The sequence below is a fragment of the Panthera uncia genome (assembly GCF_023721935.1).
Source record: "Panthera uncia isolate 11264 chromosome E2 unlocalized genomic scaffold, Puncia_PCG_1.0 HiC_scaffold_19, whole genome shotgun sequence".
Classification (NCBI taxonomy): domain Eukaryota; kingdom Metazoa; phylum Chordata; class Mammalia; order Carnivora; family Felidae; genus Panthera; species Panthera uncia.
The window spans coordinates 2,805,069-2,827,128 of NW_026057588.1; the positions used below are offsets into that span (position 1 = coordinate 2,805,069).

General features: G+C 44.9%; 1 protein-coding gene across 1 annotated transcript; it reads right to left on the reverse strand.

The window, feature by feature from the left end:
* Window positions 1-5,404: 5,404 nt before the first annotated feature.
* Window positions 5,405-13,558, reverse strand: ZNF304 (zinc finger protein 304). Its single transcript, XM_049621854.1, has 3 exons — window positions 13,147-13,558; window positions 11,364-11,490; window positions 5,405-9,311 (listed from the first exon to the last, which is right to left on the reverse strand). Exons 1-3 carry the CDS (start codon window positions 13,177-13,179, stop codon window positions 7,492-7,494), a joined length of 1,980 nt encoding a protein of 659 aa, XP_049477811.1. The 5' UTR covers window positions 13,180-13,558; the 3' UTR covers window positions 5,405-7,491.
* Window positions 13,559-22,060: the final 8,502 nt, after the last annotated feature.

Genomic DNA, 22,060 nt, shown 5'->3' on the forward strand with positions numbered 1-22,060 from the left:
AAGATATCTAAAATAGCCAATAGATTTCCCCCATTTCAAACCTTAATTATAACACTTGGGCCCTTGACTGAAAAATTAAAAGCATTCTTCCTGCTCTGAGATAGCAGCCCTGCAAATTTAATAAGAACTTCTTAAACCATATATTATCAAATATCCTATCAGTAAATGGAGAAATTACAAGGGATTTTTAAAAGACATAAATATCCTGAGCTAGATAAAGGTAAAAATGCTACATATAAAAATCAATGTGACACAGCTAAAGTAAATGATTAGAGGTAAATGTGTAACTTTAAGCAGCTTATTACAAAAGAAGATGTCAATAACCTAAGCTTCTATGTTTAAAAAAAAAATAAGAAAATAAGACCAAACTAACCCCAAACCAAGGATAAAAAAGAAAATAATAAAGATTAGAACAAAATTCACTGAAATTAGAAAATAGAAACACAGACACACAAAACCCTGATAACTAAAACAAACAAAAACACTACAAAAAAGACAATTATAGGCCAATATCCCTGATGATCATACATGAAAAAGTCCTCAACAAAATATTAACAAACCAAATTCAACAATAACTTAAAAGGATCTTGCACCATGATCAAGTGGGATGCAAGGAGGGTTTAGTATCAGCAAATCAATCAACATGATACGCCACATTAACAAAATAAGGGACAGAAATCCTATGATCATCTCATAGGTGCAGGAAAAGCTTTTGACAAAGTTCAGCATCTATTTATGACAAAAACTCTCAACTAAGTAAATGTAGAGGAAATGTACCTCAACATATTAAAGGCTATAGATGACAAACCCACAGCTAACATCATACTGAACAGTAAAAAGTTGAAAGCTTTTTCTCTAAGATCAGGCACTAGACAAGGATGTCCACTGTTGCCACTTTTAGTCAAGTAGTATTGGAAGTCCTAGCCACAGCAATTGCACAAGAAAAAGAAATAAGAGGCATGCAAATTGGAAAGAAAGTAAATCTGTCAGTATGTCAGATGGCAAACTGCATACAGAAAACCGCAAAACCTCCACCCGAAAACTAGTAAACTAATAAATGAAATCGGTAAACTTGCAAGATACATAATGAATATATGGAAATATGTTGCATTTGTATACACTAATAAAAACTATCAGAAAGAAAATAATCTCATTTACAATTGCATCAAAAAGAATAAAATAATAAAGTTAACCAAGTAGATGAAAAGCCTATACTCTAAAAACTATCAAGACACCGATAAAAGAAGTTAAAGGAAGTTAAAGACAATACAAATAAATGGAAAGATAATCCATGCTCATGGATTAGAAGAATTAACATTGTTAAAATGTCCATACTACTCAAAGCAATCTACAGATTCAATGCAATCCGTATCAAAATACCAATGGTATTTTTCACAGAATAATCCTCAAACTTGCACGGAACCATAAAAGACCCCAAATAGCCAAGCAATCTTGAAAAAGACCCAAGCTGGAGATACGATGTTCCCAAACTTCAAACTATAGTACAAAGCTAAAGTGGTCAAAATAATATGGTACTGACACAACAACAGACACATAGGTCAATGAAACAGAATAGAGACCACAGAAATAAACCCACACTTATATAGTCAATTAATCTATGACAAAGAAGACAAGAACAGAGAATGAAGACAAGACAGCTTATTTAATAAATGGTGTTGGGAAAACTGGACAGCTACATGAAAAAGAATGAAATTGGACCACCTTATTATACTGTATACAAAACTAAACTCAAAATGGGCTAAAGACTTAAATATAAGACCTGAAACTATAAAACTCTTTGAAGAAAACATAGGCGGTGAGCTTGCTGACACTGGTCTTAGCGGTATGTTTTTCAATGTCTCCTCAAGCAAGGACAACAAAAGCAAATATCAATAAGATACCAAACTTGGGGCACCTGGGTGGCTCAGTCAGTTAAGCATCTGAGTTTAGCTCAGGTCATGATCTCACGGTTTGTGAGCCCGGGTAGGGCTCTGTGCTGACAGCTCAGAGCCTGGAGCGTCCTTCGGATTCTGCATCTCCTGCGCTCTCTGCCTCTCCCCGCTCGCGCTCTGGCTCTGTCTCTCTCAAAAATAAATAAACATTAAAAAATATAAAAAAGAGAGAGAGACCAAACTAAAAAGCTTTTGCACAGCAAAGGAAACCATCAACAACAAAAAGGTAACCTACGGAGTGGGAGAAGATATTTACAAATTATATATCTAATAAGGGGTTAACATCCAAAACACATGAAGAACTCATAAAATTCACTATCAAACAACAACAACAACCTGATTTACAAATGGGCAGAGGACCTGAAGACGTTTTTCCAAAGATGACAGACAACAGGCATATAAAAAAATGCTCAACACCACTAACCACCTGGGAAATGCAAATCAAAACCACAATGAGATCAACTCACACCTGTCAGAATACCTATTATCAAAAAGATAAGAAAGAAGTATTGGCAAGGATGTGGAGAAAAGGGAACACTCGTGCACTACTGGGAATGTAAATTGGTACAGCCACTACGGAAAACTGTATGAAACTTCCTTTAAAAATCATAAACAGAAATACCATATAGTCTGGCAATTCCTCTTCTAGGTTATCTGAAGAAAGTGAAAGCACGACTTCAAAGACATATGCTTCCCTACGTTCATCACAACACTGTTTACAATAGCCAAGGTATGGAGGCACACTGGATGTCCACTGATGGACGAATGGATAAAGATGTGGTATGTGTGTGAAGATATACATCTATCACTACCTATCTAATAATCTCCCTATATGAATATCTATAGCTATCTATCCACCTATCTATATGGAGAGAAATACAATATTACTCAGCCATAAAAAAGAATGAAATCTTGCCATCTGTGACACGATGGACCTAGACAGTACTATGCTAAGTGACATAAGTCACACAAAGAAAAATACCGTATGATTTCACTTACATGTGGAATCTAAAAATCAAAACAAATGAACAAACAAAACAGAAAGAGACTCATAGATACAGAGAACAAACTGATGGCTGTCAGACAGAAAGGGGGTGAGGACAGCTGAAACAGGCAAGAGGATTAAGAGGTACAATCTTCTTCCTGTTATAAAATAAATAAACACAGGATGCAATCTAGAGCATAGGGAATACAGTCAGTAGCATTTTAACAACATTGTACAATGACATTTGTAACTACACTTGTGGTGACCATTTTGTAATGTATATGAATACTGAATAAGTATATTGTACACCTGAAACTAATATATTGTATGTCAATTACCCTTCAATTAAAAAAATAAATGAGGGGCGCTTGAGTGGCTCAGTTAGTTAAGTGTCCTACTTTGGCTCAGGTCATGATCTCACCGTCTGTGAGTTCGACCCCACATCAGGCTCTGTGCTGACAGCTCAGAGCCTGGAACCTGCTGCAAATTCTGTGTCTCCCTCTCTCTCCGCCCCTCTCCAGCTCACACTGTCTGTCTCTCAAAAATAAACAAACATTTCAAAAAATTTTTTTTAGGGCTCCTGGGTGGCTCAGTCGGTTAAGTGGCTGACTTCGGCTCAGGTCATGATCTCACGGTCCGTGAGTTCGAGCCCTGCGTCGGGCTCTGTGCTGACAGCTCAGAGCCTGGAGCCTGTTTCAGATTCTGTGTCTCCCTCTCTCTGACCCTCCCCTGTTCATGCTCTGTCTCTCCCTGTCTCAAAAATAAATAAAACGTTAAAAAAATTTTTTTTTAATTTTTTTAAAATGAAACAAAAAATTGGTTCAAAAGATCAATGAAATTGACAAAACTTTAGATAGGCAAAGAAAAAAATTAACTACAGTGGGACTGAAGACACTACTGACCCTACAGACACTAAAAGTATCCTAAGGGAATATTATAAAAACCATTATCCTCCCAAATTATGACAATTTAGTTGAAATGGAAGAATTCCTAAAAGGACACCAATTATCCCAAACTGACACAAGTAGAAAATCTATATAGGACTATACTAAGTAAATTTTGACTGAAATCGACTGAAAGTCTTCCCAAAAGAAAACTGCAGGCTCAAGTGCCTTCACTAAGGAATTCTAGCAAATAAAGAAATATCCCTAATCTTTCAAAAACTCTTCCATTCTTCCAGGAAATAAAGGAGACAACATTCCCATATTTTTCTACGAGATCAGGATTCCTCTGATAGCAAAGTCACACAGAGCTATGACAAGAAATCTCCAAACTTTATCTCTCATCAATATAGATGCAAAATACATTAACAAAGTATCAGAAAACTGATGTGGTAACGAATACAAAGGAATGTACATCATGACCAGGTGGGATTTGTCCCAGGAAATGCAAGGTTAGTTTGACATCTGAATATCAATGAATGGATTATACCATATGAACAAGACCCTTCCCCCAAAGAACCTACCCCATGCCCACGATTCTCTTAATGGATGGAAAAAAATTGGAAGAGAGTCTAGAAACAGATCAGCAGAAACACAGTCAACTGATTGTTGAAAGAGGAACAAAGGCAATTCAGTAGAAAAAGGGTAGTCTTTTCACCAAATGGTGCTGGAACTACTAGATATCTTCATTTTTTTAATGTTTGTTTATTTTTGAGAGAGAGAGAAAGAGAGCACGCACACAAGCGGGAGAGGGGCAGAGAAAGAGACAGAGACACAGAATAGGAAGCAGGCTCCAGGCTCTGAGCTGTCAGCACAGAGCCCGACGCAGGGCCTGAACCCATGAACCGCGAAATCATGACCCGAGCCAAAGTGGGATGCTTAATCAACCGAGCCACCCAGGAGCCCCTAGACATCCTGATGTTTAAGAAAATGATCGAGATATAGAATTTATACTTGCACAAATATTTTCTCAAAATGGATAACAGACCTAAATGCAAAACACAAAGCCACAGAACACCTATATGATGATAACACTGGACACTGAATCTTGGATTTGGCAATGCCTTTTTATACAACACTAAAAAGACAATCCTTGAAAGAAAAACTGGGTGATTTGGACTTGATTAAAATTCTGCTCAGCAAAAAACAGTGTTAAAGGAATATGAAAACGATACTTACACGTCATTAAGGAATTCCACATGAAAGCAACAACGCCACACCATTACACACCTGCCAGAATGGATGAATTCCAAAACACTGACACCACCAGATGCTGATGAGGACGCGGAGCAACAGAAACGCTCATTCATTGCTGGTGGGGGTGCAAAATGGGGCAGCCACTTTGGAAGACTGTTTCTTACAAATCTAAACATACTCTTATTGTATGATCCAGGAAATCACACTCCTTGGCTTGAACCCAAGAACTGGAAACTTACATCCACACAAAACCTACACACAAATACATATTGCAGGCTTCTCATAATTGTCAAACTTGGAAGCAACCAGGAAGTCCTTCGGTAGGAGAGTAAACTGTGCTATATCTATCTAATGAAATGTTATTAACCGATAACTTGTACACATCTTAGAGCAGCTTTATTTGTAACGGCCCCAAACTGGAAACAACCCAAACACCCATTACTAGCTGAATGGATAAAAACCAACTGTGGTATATGCATACAGTGGAATAATACTGAATACAAATGAACGAACTATTGATACACACAATGAGATGGATTAATCCCAAAATAGTTATGGATAGTGACAAGGGCTAGAGTCCCCACTCCCAGGAAGTATATACCATAGGATAGGATAAAATTCTAGAAAATGCTTGCTGTTCCCTACGAATTGTGGAAAAGGGTATTAAAAAGACTGCGATAAAAGGATTATAAAGGGATACAAGGGATGTTGGGGTTGTGTTGAGTATGTTCATTATCTTGACTGCGGTGATGGTTTCGTAGGTACATACACATGCTGAAACACATTTCATACTTTAATATGTGCAGTTTATTTCATGTCAATCATACCTCAACAAAGTTTTTGAGAATTAAGTGTTCCCCATAAAGTTCATATTGACTGTCCCTCTTGGAAAGTCACATCTGACAACTATTTTGGTTCTACCACATCCCTCTCCCCAGTTTAGGAGGATGAGCCCTGCCTCAATGTCAGCAAAAACTGGAGAGCAGTGAAATCCACGTCCCACTTCAGGCACTAGGAGTGCCAGCTGAGTCAGAGAAGCCCTATCCTTGGAGCTCTCCTTTGTCAGTGCTGAGGTTCCTGCCTGTGTAGTGCTGGCCACAACCTCAACAGCCCAGGGAGGTACAGGAATCCACAAACCTTTAGACACTGACAGTAGCCTTGGCCACAGGAGATACAGATGTCTGAAGATCCTAAGAAGTTCTATACACTCTCATCCCTCAACAATCATATGGGCATCTGTAGATGCCTCCTGGAGAAGAGATACATATCCTCTCATTTGCCACATTCACCTCTACTCCATTATCTCAGTGTTTCTGTACCTGTTTTGATCCCCGCCTTGCCCTGTGGGCCTTCCAGGCAAGAACACTTTGCCTGTGGGATTCTGGATATCAGGGACATCAGGGACTGGCTGATCCAGGAGACAGAAATCCCTGAAAAGTCCTGGGGAATATGCGAAATTCCCTAGAAACAAGAGACCCACTTCGTATGGTTTCCAGAAGCCCTGGGGATTATCACACCAACTATGCCCTCCTCAAAATGAACTCTGGGCTCACAGGAAACTTGCCTTCCAGGCCACAAGATGAGGCACCCAAAGCTCTTCACTCTTTTCTAGCAAAGCCTTGGGCAACGATGGAAATTAGGCCGAGACTGAGATTTTTCTCCGCCATCCTGTTGACCCTTCTGAGGCACATAAAGTTGGTGCTGACAAAAGGTGTTCCTCCCTTCATGTTGGAAGAACCCAACTTTTTCTCAATCCATTGCACACAGTAAAGAGACCCCCCTCCCCCAACACACACACATACGAGGATCACTGCAGATGAGAGCAGCGTGAGGCAAGCAGTTCTAAAGTCAGGTGATGTGGAAGCAAGACGAAAGAGTCCTGGTTATTGTGTTTACAGTCAACATTGTTCATGAAGAGAAATCCTGTCTGGAAATCCCCAGCAGACTCCAGTTCAAATCCTTTTCGCCAGAGCTGGATCACATCCACTCAGAATCCAGCCATGGGGGAGGAAGTGAGCACCTCGCAGGGCTCAGAACACTCATGATTCCCTCCAGGGAACAGGAGAGAGAGCCCAGGGGTCTGGGTTCCCTGAGCATATCAGAGTGACTGACACTCACTGTGGGACCTTGACAGCTGGCAGCAAAGAGATGGCTTCCGCCACAGGCACTGGCAGTGACAGAACTCTGTCAAGAGCCCTGGGTAGTCTACAAAGTGCAGTGTACCTCATGAAAGCTTCCCACCTACACGCTTCTTATCGGGAACGTCCTCATGATACATGTACGAATGATGGCTGATGGTTCCCTCCCAAAGGGTACTCACAGAGATTTTCTCTGGTGTGAGTCCTATTAGGTCGAACAAGGAGACCGCACATTTTCTGCATTCATAAGGCCTTTCTCCAGTGTGAACTTTCTCACGCTAAACAAGTTTAAGAGGTGTAGCTGAAGGAGCACCGAAACTGTTGCATTCGTGAGGCTTTTCTCCAGTGTGAACCCTCTGGTGCCGGACAAGATGGGAACTTCTGCTGTAGGCTTTCCCGCATTCGCTGCACACGTAAGGCTTTTCTCCAGTGTGAACCCTCTGGTGGAGAATGAGGCTAGAGTTTCGGCTGAAGAATTTCCCACATTCGCTGCACTCGTAAGGTCTGGCTCCAGTGTGAACTTTCTTGTGCTGAACAAGGTGGGAGCTGCTGATGTAGGCTTTTCCACATTCGCTGCACACGTAAGGCCTTGCGCCGGTGTGAACTCTCTGGTGTAGAATGAGGCTGGAATTGTGGCTGAAGCACTTTCCACATTCCGTGCACTCATAAGGCTTCGCTCCAGTGTGGATTCTCTGGTGTACAATAAGGTTGGAGCTATGGCTAAAAAATTTCCCACATTCACCGCACTCATAAGGCCTTTCTCCGGTGTGGATTTTCTGGTGCTGCACAAGTGTGTCTTTACGGCTAAAGGCTTTCCCACACTCGCTGCACTCATAAGGCCTGGCTCCAGTGTGAATTATCTGGTGCTGAACAAGTGTGTCTTTGCAGCTGAAAGCTTTCCCACATTTGCTGCACACGTAAGACCTTGCTCCCGTGTGGACTCTCCGATGTTTGATGAGGCTTGAGTTATGGCTAAAAAACTTCCCACATTCGATGCATTCATAAGGCCTTGCCCCAGTGTGAATTCTCCAGTGCTCGATAAGGTGGGAGCTTTGGCTAAAGAACTTCCCACACTCACTGCACTCGTAAGGCCTCTCTCCAGTGTGAAACCTCTGGTGTTGCACAAGTGTGTCTTTCCGGCTGAAGGCTTTTCCACACTCACTGCACTTGTAAGGTCTTTCTCCGGTGTGAATTCTCTGGTGCTGAACAAGGTGGGAGCTTCTGCTATAGGCTTTTCCACACTCACTGCAGTCGTAAGACCTTTCTCCAGTGTGGACTCTCTGGTGCTGAACAAGTGTGTCTTTGCGGCTGAAGGCCTTCCCGCACTCACTGCATGTGTAATGTCTTTTTCCAGTGTGAAATTTCTGGTGCATTTTTAGGTGAGACAGGTGAACGAAGGCCTTTCCACACTCTTTACACACATGCGATGCTTCTCCGCTGTGAATTTTTCTGTGATTGATAAGAGCTGATTTCTCCTTGGACATATTTCCACATGGCGGGCATCGAAAGGGTCTTACTTCAGTCTGACTTACCTGGCTGCCGAGGAGAGTAAAGGTGTTCAGGAAGGCTTTCTCGCTGTCGGTGCAACTGAAGAGCACCAGCCCATCATGGTCTGTCTGCTGCCGGCCGACACTGGAGCCGGCTGGGAAAGATTCCATGCACTCAGTCCTTTTGTATGGAATCATCCCATTGCTGGTGGTAGGGCACTGGAAGAGGCCAGAGCCGCCCAGAAAGTCCATCCCCTCCTCCCTGCAAGTACAGGGTTTCCCTGGCACGTGGACTGCATAGCTCTTCACGTATGAGGCCCCATCAGCGTCCCCTCCAAAGAGATCCTCTCCACTGCATCGCTTCTGGTGCTGGTAAAAGTCCGCACTGAGTAAGAATCCTCTCCCACACGGGCCACGCGTGTACGGCTTCTGCAAGGGGGGTGATCCCTGGCATTCCACCAAGTTCAAAATGTCTCTTAAGAGCGGATCACGCACCTCACACGGGTGGGCTTTCTGGATGAACGGACCTGACTCGGGAGTCCTGAGCTGCGACACGCCGACAAAAACGTTCTGCTCAGGCGTCTCCTCGTTGTCTGCTTCACGCCAACAATCTGAAAGCGAAAAGAGGCCGGTGAGGTACACGTGGGCTTTGGTGGACAGCAGCGGCCGCATCACATCCATGTGTGTGACGCACCAAAGAACGAGTGCCCTGACTTGCCGCTGGCACAAGGGAGCCAGCAGGCCCAGTGTCGGTCCTGGGCCTCTAGCAGTCACAGTAAGGAGAAAGAATGGGTAGCAGGCATGACGGTGGTGCATGGTAAAGGGAGCAGAAGAGAGGTCTCCAGCTCACTCCTCCACGGAGCAGGGCCTTGGCGGCTGGTGCCAGGAGGGCTCTGCGCAGAAGGCTGGGTCCAGACCCAGGAAAATCTGACTGCGGTGAGTAGCTGCTTCTTCAGGACTGTTTAAGGAGATGTGCACAACTCACTGCACATTAAAGCAGCCAGTGTTGCAGAGTGTGGCAGAGGGAACAGAGAAGAATGAGACACGGACACCAGAGAAAGGAGGAAACAGTCAGGGCTGGAAGACAGAAGAGAAGAGACAAGTGCACAAAGTGCCAGGAGTGGGGAAGGCAAGGCAGAAAGGAGGTAGCGCTATAGGCCCTGGCAAGAAAACACTGGTGAACACGAAGTAGGCTGCAAGTCTGACCCGAACCCAGCACTGACATGGCTCTCCTCCGGTCCTCAGTCTGCAGGGCCAGGCCCTCTCTGGGTCTCGCTCACTGTGGCTAGAGTCAGGTCAGCCCCGTCAGACACCAGGGCTTTCTCCCCCTCTCCCCATGGGCAACTACATGGGATCTGGAAGATGAAGTTGTAAAGAAAACCCAGGGCACATGAGTGGCCCAGGTAGACCCACCTCACAGAGAAGAAAATGAAACGTTAGGGGTGCCTGGGTGGCTCAGTCAGTTGAGCCTTTGACTCTTGATTTCAGCTAGGGTCACGATCTCGTGGTTCATGAGTTCAAGCCCTGCACTGGGCTCTGTGCTGACAGTGTAGACCCTGCTTGGGATTCTGTCTCCCTCTCTTTCTCTCTGCCCCTCCCCTGCCTGTTCTCTATCTCTCTCTCAAAAAATAAAAATAAACTCGAAAAAAAAAGAAAGAAAATGGAATGTTAAAAATGGAAATCCTTGAAGAAAGATTTGCCAGAGCAGCCCTGAGACGTTCATGAGCGGTGACCATGTCAGTGCCTGTAATTCCTGGCATACTCAGGCCCCAGGAAATGTCAGCTGGATGGCGAGGGCAGAACCGGGGACACCAAGGTACCGTCGATCTGGACAGATACCTGGCCAGGAAGCACACAGCCATGTTGAATCTGTTGAGCAGACTAAAAAGGCCCTGAACCTCTAACCTGTTCCTGCAAGACTTTGAGCAAAAAGTGTTGGAAGTGTTCAGCAGGGGAGGGGACACTGCACGTGGCCCAGCCCCGGCACCCACAGCACCTATTCTGGGACCCAAACAGGGGAGGGAGTCACTGAGGTGGCTGGACAGAAAGAGATGCCTCTAGGAAACAGGGGAACCAAACCCCAGGGACACCGGAGTGAATGTGAGGGCCTGTGGAAGGCAGCCTCTAAGACGGCCCTAAGAATGGCTGCCTCCTGTGTGAGCCTCTTCCTTGGACTGTAGGTTAGACTGACCGACCCATTTTCTAAGGAACAGAATAAGGGGATGTCACTTTCAAGGTCAGGTTGGAAAAAGGCTGGATTCCATCTTGGGTACTCTCTGCTCACTTGCTCAGAGAGGAGGCAGCTTCCATGTTACAAGGCACAGCACAGAAAGGCCACCAGGACAGAGAACTGAGGTCTGTAGGTCAACAGCCAGAGAGGAACTAATTCCCACGTTCAATAAGCCACAAGAAACTAATTCTTGGGAACAATCACATGAGTGAGCCTGTAAGTGGATTCTTCCAGAGACTGGCTTTCGGATGAGAACGCAGCCCTGGCTGACTCCTTCACTGAAACCTCGTAAGAGAGCCTAAGCAAAAAGCATCCAGGAAAGCTGTGACCAGATTCCTGATGCACTGAAACTGAAATAGTGAATTTTTACTGTTTTAAGACACTAAGTTTTGGGGTAATTTGCTATATACTCACAGATAAAACAGGGACTTACCCAATGAGGCCACAAGTGCAAAGTTCTCCAGCATCACATCACGGTACAGGAGTCTCTGAGCCTCCTCAAGGAGCTCCCACTCCTCCCGGGAGAAGTACACGAACACATCCTCAAAGGTCACACAGCCCTGTCGTGATGGGGGGACAGTTGAGCCACAGGCAAGAGGACTCCCCAGTCAATCCACTCACACGACCACCCCGGTCCCTCTCCTCCCAGCTCCCGACTCAGAGGAGACACCAGGTCTTGGCGCCACTAGCGCCTGCTCTCTTCTCACGTCCCTCTGAGCACTGGGTGCAGAGCAGAGAGCCAGGCAGGCGGGCAGGTGGGTACTGGGTAAGCTCTGGGTCCGGCACGAAGGGCGCCAAACATTCGTGCTGGCCAGTTCTCCCGGTGTCCTTCAGACCATGCGTCCCAGACACAACCTTCATGCCATCACTTCACTCTTCTCCTCACATGTACGTCACTCTTTGAACCACCCCTTCTCCCCATCTGGGACTGCCACTTCCACTACCAACTTTCTGGATCACACCATATGCACCCACAGGGCAAACCGCCTCCCACCCCATGCTGCTCTGCACGTGGTGTCCAGGAAGTGCTCATGTATCTTTGTGACAGGTACACTGTCACCCAGTGCCTAAGCGAGAGACCCAGTCCTCAGTCCCAAGTTTCAAGTTTTCTTGTTATTAACCGCATTGCCACCATGACCTGAAGATACTCCCTCCTAAACTTAACCCGTAGCTCCACCGCATTCAACATACCAGCCGCCACCTTTTGAACTTCTTCAACCAGTACCCTTCCCCAGAACTAAAACCCACATCCAGCTCGATGTCTCAACTAAGGAGTTTCTGGGACTTCTTAAGCGAAACATGACGACAGCCTAACTCCCAATATTACCACTGAAAATTACTCCTGCTATCAGCTTCCCTATCTCAGTTGATGGCATCTCCGTCATTCTACCAGGTAAAGAAAGCACAAAACAAAAACAAAAACCTTAGAGTAATCCACAATTCGTTCCTTTCTCTTATTCACCCTTCACACAAGAAAATCTGGTCACTCTGGTTAAAAAAACAGATATAACGGGTGCCTGGGTGGCTCAGGCAGTTAAGTGACAGACTCCCGATTTCGGCTCAGGTCACTATCTCATGGTTTGTGAGATCGGGCTCTGTGCTGAGACCAGAGACCGAGGAGCCTGCTCCTCCTTGGGATTCTCTCTCTCTGTCCCTCCCCTGCTTGTGCATTCAATCTCTCTCTCAAAAATATATAATTACCTAAAACAAAACGCCCAGATACAAAATCCACCACCATCTCTCACTTCCACAGCCGCCTCTCTGGGCCAGCTGCCGTCAACACTCACAGACTACTGGTAGGCTCCCCACTCATGCCCATGCTCTGTTCTCAGCCAGAGAGCAGCCAAAGGGAGCCCCGTTAAGATCTGGGTCGGGTCACCTCTCCTGCTCCAAATCTGCCACGTCTTTCACCACCCTTGGAACAGAGGCCCAGCTCCTCAGGCGGCCACTCCAGGCCCGACCCCTGACCACCTGCCGTCCGCTCTGACCCGATTAAGAGGGACCTACGGTTCCCGGGACACTCCTAACTCACTTCCACCTCCAAGTATTTGTGCCAGCGCCTTGGAAACCCTTGCACACCTCATCCCACCGATACTGATACCCGGAACCTCGGCACATACCCGCGGGGAGTGAGTGCCCTCCGCCGCCTTTGCACTCAGAGGGAGCGATGAAGGCCAAGTGAGGAAGGTCCTAGAACAAGCCGCCCCTCCGCTCACCTGAGCCCCGTCTGTCCGCGCCGCAGCCTCCATGGGATCCCGTGAGCAGAACCGGGTGGCGAGAAGCGGGCAAAGCGGGCAGGCCCTGCGGGCTCAGCCGGAACCCCAAAGCTCCACTAGGCACGGTGCCCGCGGGCCGACTGTCGCGCTCCCAGCCCGTCTCCCCCGGGTACAAACGCGCACAGCTCAGGGTACCGCGGCCGGGGCGTCCGAGGGCAGCGCGCGTGTGCGAAGGCCCCGGGAAGGGCCCAGCTCCAGCCGACGCCTCCGCGCAAGGCCGCCGGTCCCACGACGGGGCTCATGGAGAGTAACAAAGGCGCGTACGGTACCGTCCTTCCGGGCTCGGTTCCGAAGAGCCGCGCGGGAAGCCGGCCCCGCCCCAGACTCGGGGCCTCAACGGCCCGTGTGGAGAGTCCCGGCACAGGCAAAAGACGTCACGCTGGCGACGCCGGAAGTCCCGCCTCAGCCGCTCCGGGCGGCGGGAAACGCCCATCTTCCGGGCTGCCTTGAGCACAACGCCGATGCGGCGGCACAGACTTCTGGGTAATGTAGTTGGAGCCCTGCATCCAACCAGGCAGTGGGCATCTTTCCCGGTCTTCCTGGCAACCGCCTGGCCGCCGGAGGCGGAGGCCTCGTGGAGGAGAAAGATGCGGGGGAAAGAAGGTCCTGGAGTGCCAAAGCTCCTCTTAAAGGCGACGCACCCATATTTCTGTGGTCACCTGGGGCAAAGTCATGTCCTCAGAGGTCTCCAGCGCGTGATCCAGTCTTTAATACTGGGGGAGCTGTTTCACCTCTCAGCTTTGGGGACTGAGATTTAAATTGAACAGTGGATATGTCCCGCTGGTGGGGACTTTGTGTAGTACCATTAAATGTTACTCCAATTCGTTAATTCCCAAATTTAAATCCCTGAGACGGCGGTAACATCATCACCTGTGAACTTACTGACATCATCACCTGTGAATTTACTGAAAATCAAAGTTATCGGACCCAAAAGACACCTTCTGATACATAATACCTGGGGGAGGGACCCTAGCGTAACCTGGAGAAGTGGAACTCTTTTTATGACCTCCCTCCTTCCCCCAAGATTTAATAACTAAAATGGGAAAGTACTACAACCTACTTCACGGAAAATGAGATGATAAGTGCTTAACACAGGGCCTAGCGCTAAATACAGGCTCTTATTGTTACTATTGTTATCATCACAAGGTTGGTACATATACTGATGTAGGAGGGTGTCAGGGACCCCTCTTTGCAGAATCACTGGTGATTTGTTTTCAAACACAAAATACAACCACTCTGAGTCAGCAAGCAGCATCATAAATAACGGTGACAATTTTTGCATAAAGCACATGTGTATACCATTAGGTGCATTTAATTTTTAAAATTTTTAATTTTTTTTAATGCTTATTTATTCTTGAGAGAGACAGAGTACGAGTAGGGGAGGGGCAGAGAGAGAGGGAGACACAGATCAGAGGCAGGCTCCAGGCTCCAAGCTGTCAGTACAGAGCCCAACATGGGGCTTGAACTCATGAATCAGGAGATCATGACCTGAGCCGAAGTCCAACGCTTAACCGACTGAGCAGTCCAGGTGCCCTGAGGTGCATTTTATTAAAAAAAAAAAACAAAAAACTTATATAGGAAGGTTTCACAAAGCACAGGTAGGTCTGTTGTGCAAGGGATACATTCCTACAGGCCATATGATTCAAAAGTTAGGACTATCAAGACTAATTGCTCTTAGGCTTAAGTAGGTGTGGACTTAACATGGTTTCATATGGCAGACCTTAAAAACAAATCAGTTATTTTGCTAGCAAAAATGGGTTTCTTCTGAAAGAGCAGAGAATTGCAATTCAGGACAAGTAATCTATTGCAAAAACCATAGACTAGTTCAGCAAACAAAAGTAAGGAACTTATTTATGGAGAAGAAAGAGGAAGTTGGGAAGGATTGTTTTGAACGCAAGTCCACTGGAGAAAAGCAAGAGTTCAGGGTGAATGTGGTTTCTCTTTGTTTGAGTTGCTGGGGTGGTCAATTTCTTGTAGGAAATGCAGTGCACATCTTTTCCTGTTAGGGTCTGTAGTTAATGATTCTTCCCTGTTGATTCTTCTGTTGGTCTTGGTAATTGGAATTCTTGATTTCCAGTAGTACTGGGTGAGAGTTCCTCCTTTTGGCCATCCCAACTCCATTTTAGTGAAGTTGTCCTTTATTCATTTTCCCATTCCTCCCTTTTGATCAGGATCCTTCTCGGAAAGCATTGCTGATCAAGAGTCAGTTTTTTTCTTAATTCAGTGGCCTTTTGTCCCTCGGTGCCTTAGTGAGCAATTAGGCCTTTACGATTTTGAAGGATATCTACTTTATCAACTGTGGGTCGGAGGAGGCAGGGCCAAGTACACTAGAAGTCCCGTGACTATCCCAAAGGGTGAGAATCTATGAACAGTGGGAGATCTGAGAATTAGGACTGATGGCAATATTTTTGAACAATGTATATCGAAGATCTCTACACATTTTGCCTATTGAGTCTTACCAGTGCCATTAGTGTGTTCAACTAACCCTGAGGACTGAGGATGACACACACAATCAAAGTATAAAACCAGCCAAACAGAACTGTTGAAGCACGTTATGGGTAAAATGGGTTACCCAACCACCATGATGTTTGAGAGGTGTTTCTCAGGTAGTGATAATCTTTTCTAACAGAGTTTTAGCCACAGAAGAAGCAGTGGCCTGTCTACAAGGGAAAGCTTTGGTCCAGTGAGACAACGTATAAACCATGACTAAAACACATTTATATCCACGAGACAGGGAAAGCTGTATGAAATTCATTTGCCAAACCTCAAATGTTCCATTGGGCAGTTCAAAGTGTCTGGGAGCAGTATGAACACCTTTCCTTGTACCACTGGACAAACAGGACAAGTGAAGTAGGCACTTTTGTGGCCTCATTAATATTTCCTCACCAATATTGGTTCATAAACACTATCATTTTGTCAGTAGACCAATAGTTGTACATTGGTAAATGGTGGGAATTTTAGAATTTCTGGTAGGGCCATATTGTCGTTTAGTCCAAATAAGAACTCTCTCTTTTTATCAGATCAACAATTATTAAATTTCCAATGTTGTTTTTACTTTTGGGGGGTCAATTGTTGGGTGTCTCTGGTCAATTCTTCCAAATTATCATGTGCGAGAACATTCTTTTCGACGATGACAGAGGTGTGGCTCTATGGGTCTCCTTGAGAGAACCATTTGGCAGAAATATCAGTGAGGTGGATTACTTTGGCCTCCAGGGAGTTGAGTCCGGAATGTCCAGGAAGCTTAATAATAAACAGAGCAGCTGGCCTGTTAAGCTCAAATAGCCAAAGGTGAAGGTGCTTCCTCACTGACTTCAAAACAAGTTGAATGGCATACCTAGCACTAACATGGTCCTAAGTTAAGTGTAAGGGAAGCGAGGACATACTTTTCCTCTCGGGAGTCCAAAAGAATAGTATTGGTGAACACCTAGACCATTTCTAGCACAATCCATCAATTTGATCACCGATGCCCATTTTATTATCCATCATCTACATTTTACCCTCTTACGCCCTTGTTAATGGGACAACCAAAATTAAAACCTATCCATTCACTGATTGCATCTCAATGTTAGGATCGTTGGGTGAAGTCTTATGCAACTCAGGTCCAAATACTGTCTCTCAGAGCTATATATGTTTATATATGGCTTATACACACAATGTCTCCACTTACACCCAGTATAATATTAGTGTCCAGAACACAATAGAAGGACATACTGAAACTGTGGGAGAGATAACCACCACCAAGTTTCTATATACAACAAATGCATCTTCAAAGAAACAGTATAAGACTATTTGAGACCAAACATGAGAAATTTAATGAAAAAAAAAAAACTGACATAAAGAACACTTTAAAGATTCTATTTAAGGTTGAAGGAAAGTGATCCCAGATGAATGGTCTGTGATGGTAGAAGGAATGAGGATCTATGAGAGGGGTGTGTTTGTAGATTAATACAAACATTCTCTGTATAAGACATTAATATTTCCTTTTTGAAGACAGAGTGATGGATTACCATGTATAGACTCAATAGCACATAAACTGAGATAAGCAAATTAATATTTAAATCTTATATTTTTCAGGAGAGCAAAGATTTTATCTCTATTTTATTGTGTTAAATAAGTGCATTGTCATTTTCAGCTTAAATACTAATAAACCCCACAAATATGAAGAAGGAAAAATTGAAATGTACAGAAATAACCAATAGCAAGTTTTTATTTTTTAATTAATTTATTTATTTTGAGAGAGAAAGAGAGAGTGCATGCACATGCATGCGTGCAAGTGGGGCAGGGCAGAGAGAGAGACTCCCAAGCAGGGAGGGCTTGATGTAGGGCTTGAACTCACAAACTGTGAGATCACGACCTGAGCCAAAGTTGGAGGCTTAGCTGACTGAGCCACCCAGGTGCCCCTCAACAGAAAGTTTTTAAAAGGAAATGTACAGAACAAGTGAGGCAAAGAAAAGCACACACATATCCACGGAGAATGTATTTAAACCTAAATATATATGAGCCATCTCATGAAATGAGTATGGAGTAAATGCTCAGATCATCAGCCAGTAATTTTTGATATATTAAAAATATTCAACAATAACATGGATACAAGGGACACATCTAAAATATAAATATATGAAACAGGTTTTGAAAAATATACCTGTTATAATTATTACATAATAAGACACGAACACATGCTTAACATGTATTTATATCAGAAAGAAATAATTTACAGCGAGAAAGCATCACCAAGAAGATATAACAGAATATGTATGTAACTTATGATACTGACTTAAATTACATAAAGCCAGTTTGAGAATAGCAAGGATAAAGATACCAGTCCACAAATGTATCAGGAATTTTTATATCAGCCATCTCAGAAATTAGTAGAAACAGCCAATATAAAATTGTTAAGGTTCTCATGGATCCACACATCAAGAGTGACAAATCTGGCCTGACACATACATTTACATACAAGTAAAGGATGTTTAAATTTAGTACAGACTGAATGTTTACAGTATAGACAACCATGAAAAGTATCTTTGATTTGTATGGAGTGAAACAAGACAAGGAAACAATCAAGACATCAATCAACAACAGAGGTAAATGGAAAATATTAAAAGGCATGTTTGGAAATTAAGTTATAAAATACTAAATAACCATGTAACATAAAGATAATAAAAAGTGTAAATATTTTGACTAAATGACATCCCCACATAGTCTTGAGCGATGTGTTTAATAAAATTCTATAGGTACATGAACAGTTTAAAATACATATATTATAAATAAAGGATAATTAACAAGTGATACATTGGGATGATTCACAAGTGATACATTCATCTTGCAAATACTAAAAGAAAAAAAAAATCCATAGTAGAGAAAAGCACACTAATGATTTCATTCATATGGATTTCACAACAAGCATAAAATGTATCTGTGATTAGTGACATTTGTAAGGTGTCAAACCATGAATTAAAAAGAAAGAGAATTAGTAAAGCAAAATTTCTGGATAAAGGATTCCTCTGAGGTGTAAAATGGGATTTGCAATCTGTGAGGTTCATATAGGAATTCTAATTTTGCTGTGCTTTTTTATTCTGTGGGGTGTGCACTGGTACTTATTTTATTTCTCTTTTTTTCTATATGTGTAATTTCAATAAGATGAAGTGGACAAATGTTAAGAGCATGGCTTCATGAGTATTTGCCTGTCAACATCCACTAAACCTCACCCGTACATGTCCTAGAACAGAGCCCTGCACAAACGTGACCATTACTGTCCTTTTTCACAATATATTAGATTCACTGTTGTTGTTTTTTTAACCTTTCTAGCTGAGGTTACAGCCCATACTGATTTGTCTCTGACTTGTATCAGTGTCACCCACTTCTTTTTCTAAGAGATTCATCCACGTGGCATGAAGCAGTAGTTTTCATTGCTGTGTTTTCTTCCATTCTGTGACCGTATAATTTATTTAGGCATGTCCCCATTGATAGCTCTGTGGGTTGTTTTGGGTTCTTGCTTATGATCAATCAAGTTGCTTATAAGCCTATAATCCTACAGCTGACCCTTGAACGACACGGGGGCTGGGTGTGCTGACACTCGGTCCGTTGAAAATCCGCATATAACTTTGGACTCTCCAAAAACTTAACTAAAATAATAGTCTGCTACGGACAGGAAGCCTTACTGAGAACATAAACAGTTGGTTAGCACATATTTTATATGGCTAGAGAAATGAAAATGATATTAAGAAAATCATAAAGAAGAGAAAATACATTCATAGTACGGTACTGTTTCATACAAACAACAACCCCGTGTATAAATGGACCCATGTAGTTCAAATCTGTGGCGTTCAATGGTCAACTGTGTATATTTTGGAGGAAAAATGCCCTCATTTCTATTGGGTATACACGCAGAATTGGATTTGCTTGGTTACAATACATAGATATGTTGAAGCTTTGTACAGATCTTGACACATCAAGGAGTTAAAGCAAAAATTAACAGAAGCATTCTTTGAGAATCCATCGGCTATGTGAGGCTTACAATAGAGACCACTGTATATATTATTATCATCTGTAAATCGCACATCCTTTATATCAGTAAAGTCTGTAATGAACTTATGTAGTCCAAATGCCCTTTTCTCGCAGAAGCAGATGTTACACATTTATGACCACGTCCCTATGGATGTGGATCTGATTATCATTAGGGAAGGTCTGTGCGACTGTGTGTCTGTGTGAGTGAGTGAGATCGTGTGTGCGTGCCTGTCTGGATGGCTACATCTGTACATGTGTGACCATTTGGACACGTGTGTCTATCAATGTGGCTGTATAAATAAGTCTACCTTTGGGTATATGCCTGTGTCTGTGTCCTGGTGGGTATCTGTGTGTGCACCTGCACAGGATGTTGTGTCCTGCGTGTGTGTCCCTGGGTGTGCACATCTGTCAATACACTTTTGGGTAGTGTGTGTGATGATGCTGTGGAGTCTGCTCAAACTGTGTAGGTTCCGTGGTGTGAGCGCCCTGCCTGCATCTGCCTCTGGGTGCCCCTGACCAACCGCCCACACCGGCCCCAGGTCCCTTGCTCTGCTCTAGCCCAGTCACGTCTAAGGGGCCCTCTGAGCGCCACTAAGGCCCCACCAGCAGCTGGGCTCTTGAGAACAATGTCCCCACCGGGATATCTGTGCCCTCAGCCTGTTCCCATTCAGAACTTCCCTCCTGTGCGAGGCGTCTCTGACCAGCCCCTCAGGGGGGCCAGTCCCCAGGCCCTGGCCTCAGATCTCCCACCCTGAACTTCCACTCTCTGCAGTGCCCAGGATCCTCACACGCTCACAGCTTTGTGTGTAATGTTCCCTCTGCCTAGATCTCTCTGTGTGGGGCTAATTTCTATCTGTATTACAGGTTGAAATTGGCCGCGGGAGGGGTCATGATTGGAAAGGGATAGGCCTGGGGGCCAGGCTATGGTCTGGCATTCCGCTCTAAACTCTGGGATTCTCCTGTTGGACATGAGCAAGTTCACCGGACACTGACCTCAGTGACCATGACAGACTGAAGTAAGGTCAAAAACCACGCCGTCACCATGCCAGAGCATGGACAAAAACAAGAACCCTGTGCAAACAATGGAAATGACCAGGTGCCCACCCTCTCCTGTGTGACCTGAGTGACAGCTACACTGTCCACCAGCTGCTGTAGTGCCACTCCCGTCCCCCGCCTTGAAGATAAAATATTTCAGGGGCGCCTGGCTGGCTCACTCAGTTAAGCATCCAAACTCTTGATTTTGGCTCAGGTCATGATCTCATGGTTCATGAGTTCCAGCCCCGCGCCCGGCTCTGTGCTGACAGCTTGGAGCCTACTTGGGACTTTCTCTCCCTCTCTCTCTGCTCCTCACTTGCTCACATTCTCTCAAAATAAATAAGCATTAAAAAAATTGTAGTGGGGCGGTGCCTGGATGGCTCAGTTGGTTAAGCGTCCTCCGTTTGCTTAGGTCATGATCTCGCAGTTCATGGGTTCGAGCCCTGCCTGGGGGTCTGCGCTGACAGCTCCAAGACTGGAGCCTGCTTCGGATTCTGTGTCTCCCTCTGTCTTTGCCCCTCCCCTGCTTGCACTCTCTGTCTCTCTCTCTCTCAAAAATATTTAAATAAATATTTAAAATTTTTTTTTTAAATTTCAGGATATCCAATCATAGGACCGACCCCGTTTCCTGATAACATCCAATTCAGATCAAATTTCCACTTTCTTAAACCTCCTACAAATCACTGAGCACACGCCCAGAGCGCAGAAGACATCCCCCCAACCCACTTCCTGAGTGTCGCACATTTCCCAGCACGCAACAGCCCATGTGGCAGCGCACCAGTAGGCCTCACTGTGGGCACTTCCGGTGCCGGCGGGCACCGGCACCACGTATCCGTAGACCAAATGCTCCCCTGAGCTCCAGGCGCGCACATCCAGTGAGATACCGATGTCCCCGCTTAGATGTCTGATGGACAGTTCAAAATGAGTGGGCACAAAGCCAGGGCCTCATGTCGCCCCGCCCACTCCACCTCACTGACCACCACCCTTCCCACCGCAGCCACAGCAGCCCTCCTCTAGACCACACCTCTCAGTCTTGCGCCTTGACACACGCTGTCACCTCTGTAGACGCCCTCCAACTCCAACCCCGCCTGAGGGTCCTGCATCGTTCCAGGGCCTGCTCGGCTCTGTGCACTTTAGTTCGACGTCCACCTTCGCATTTTATACACAAAGACAAGGAACTCCAGGGACAAGGAACGGGACCAAGGTCATGTGGCTGGCGATGGTCACGGTGCAGACAGGCTGGAATCCCAACCATCACAACTCTAAGCTCTGAGCCTGTGTGCCACCCTGCCCCTCCACACCTGTCCTCTCA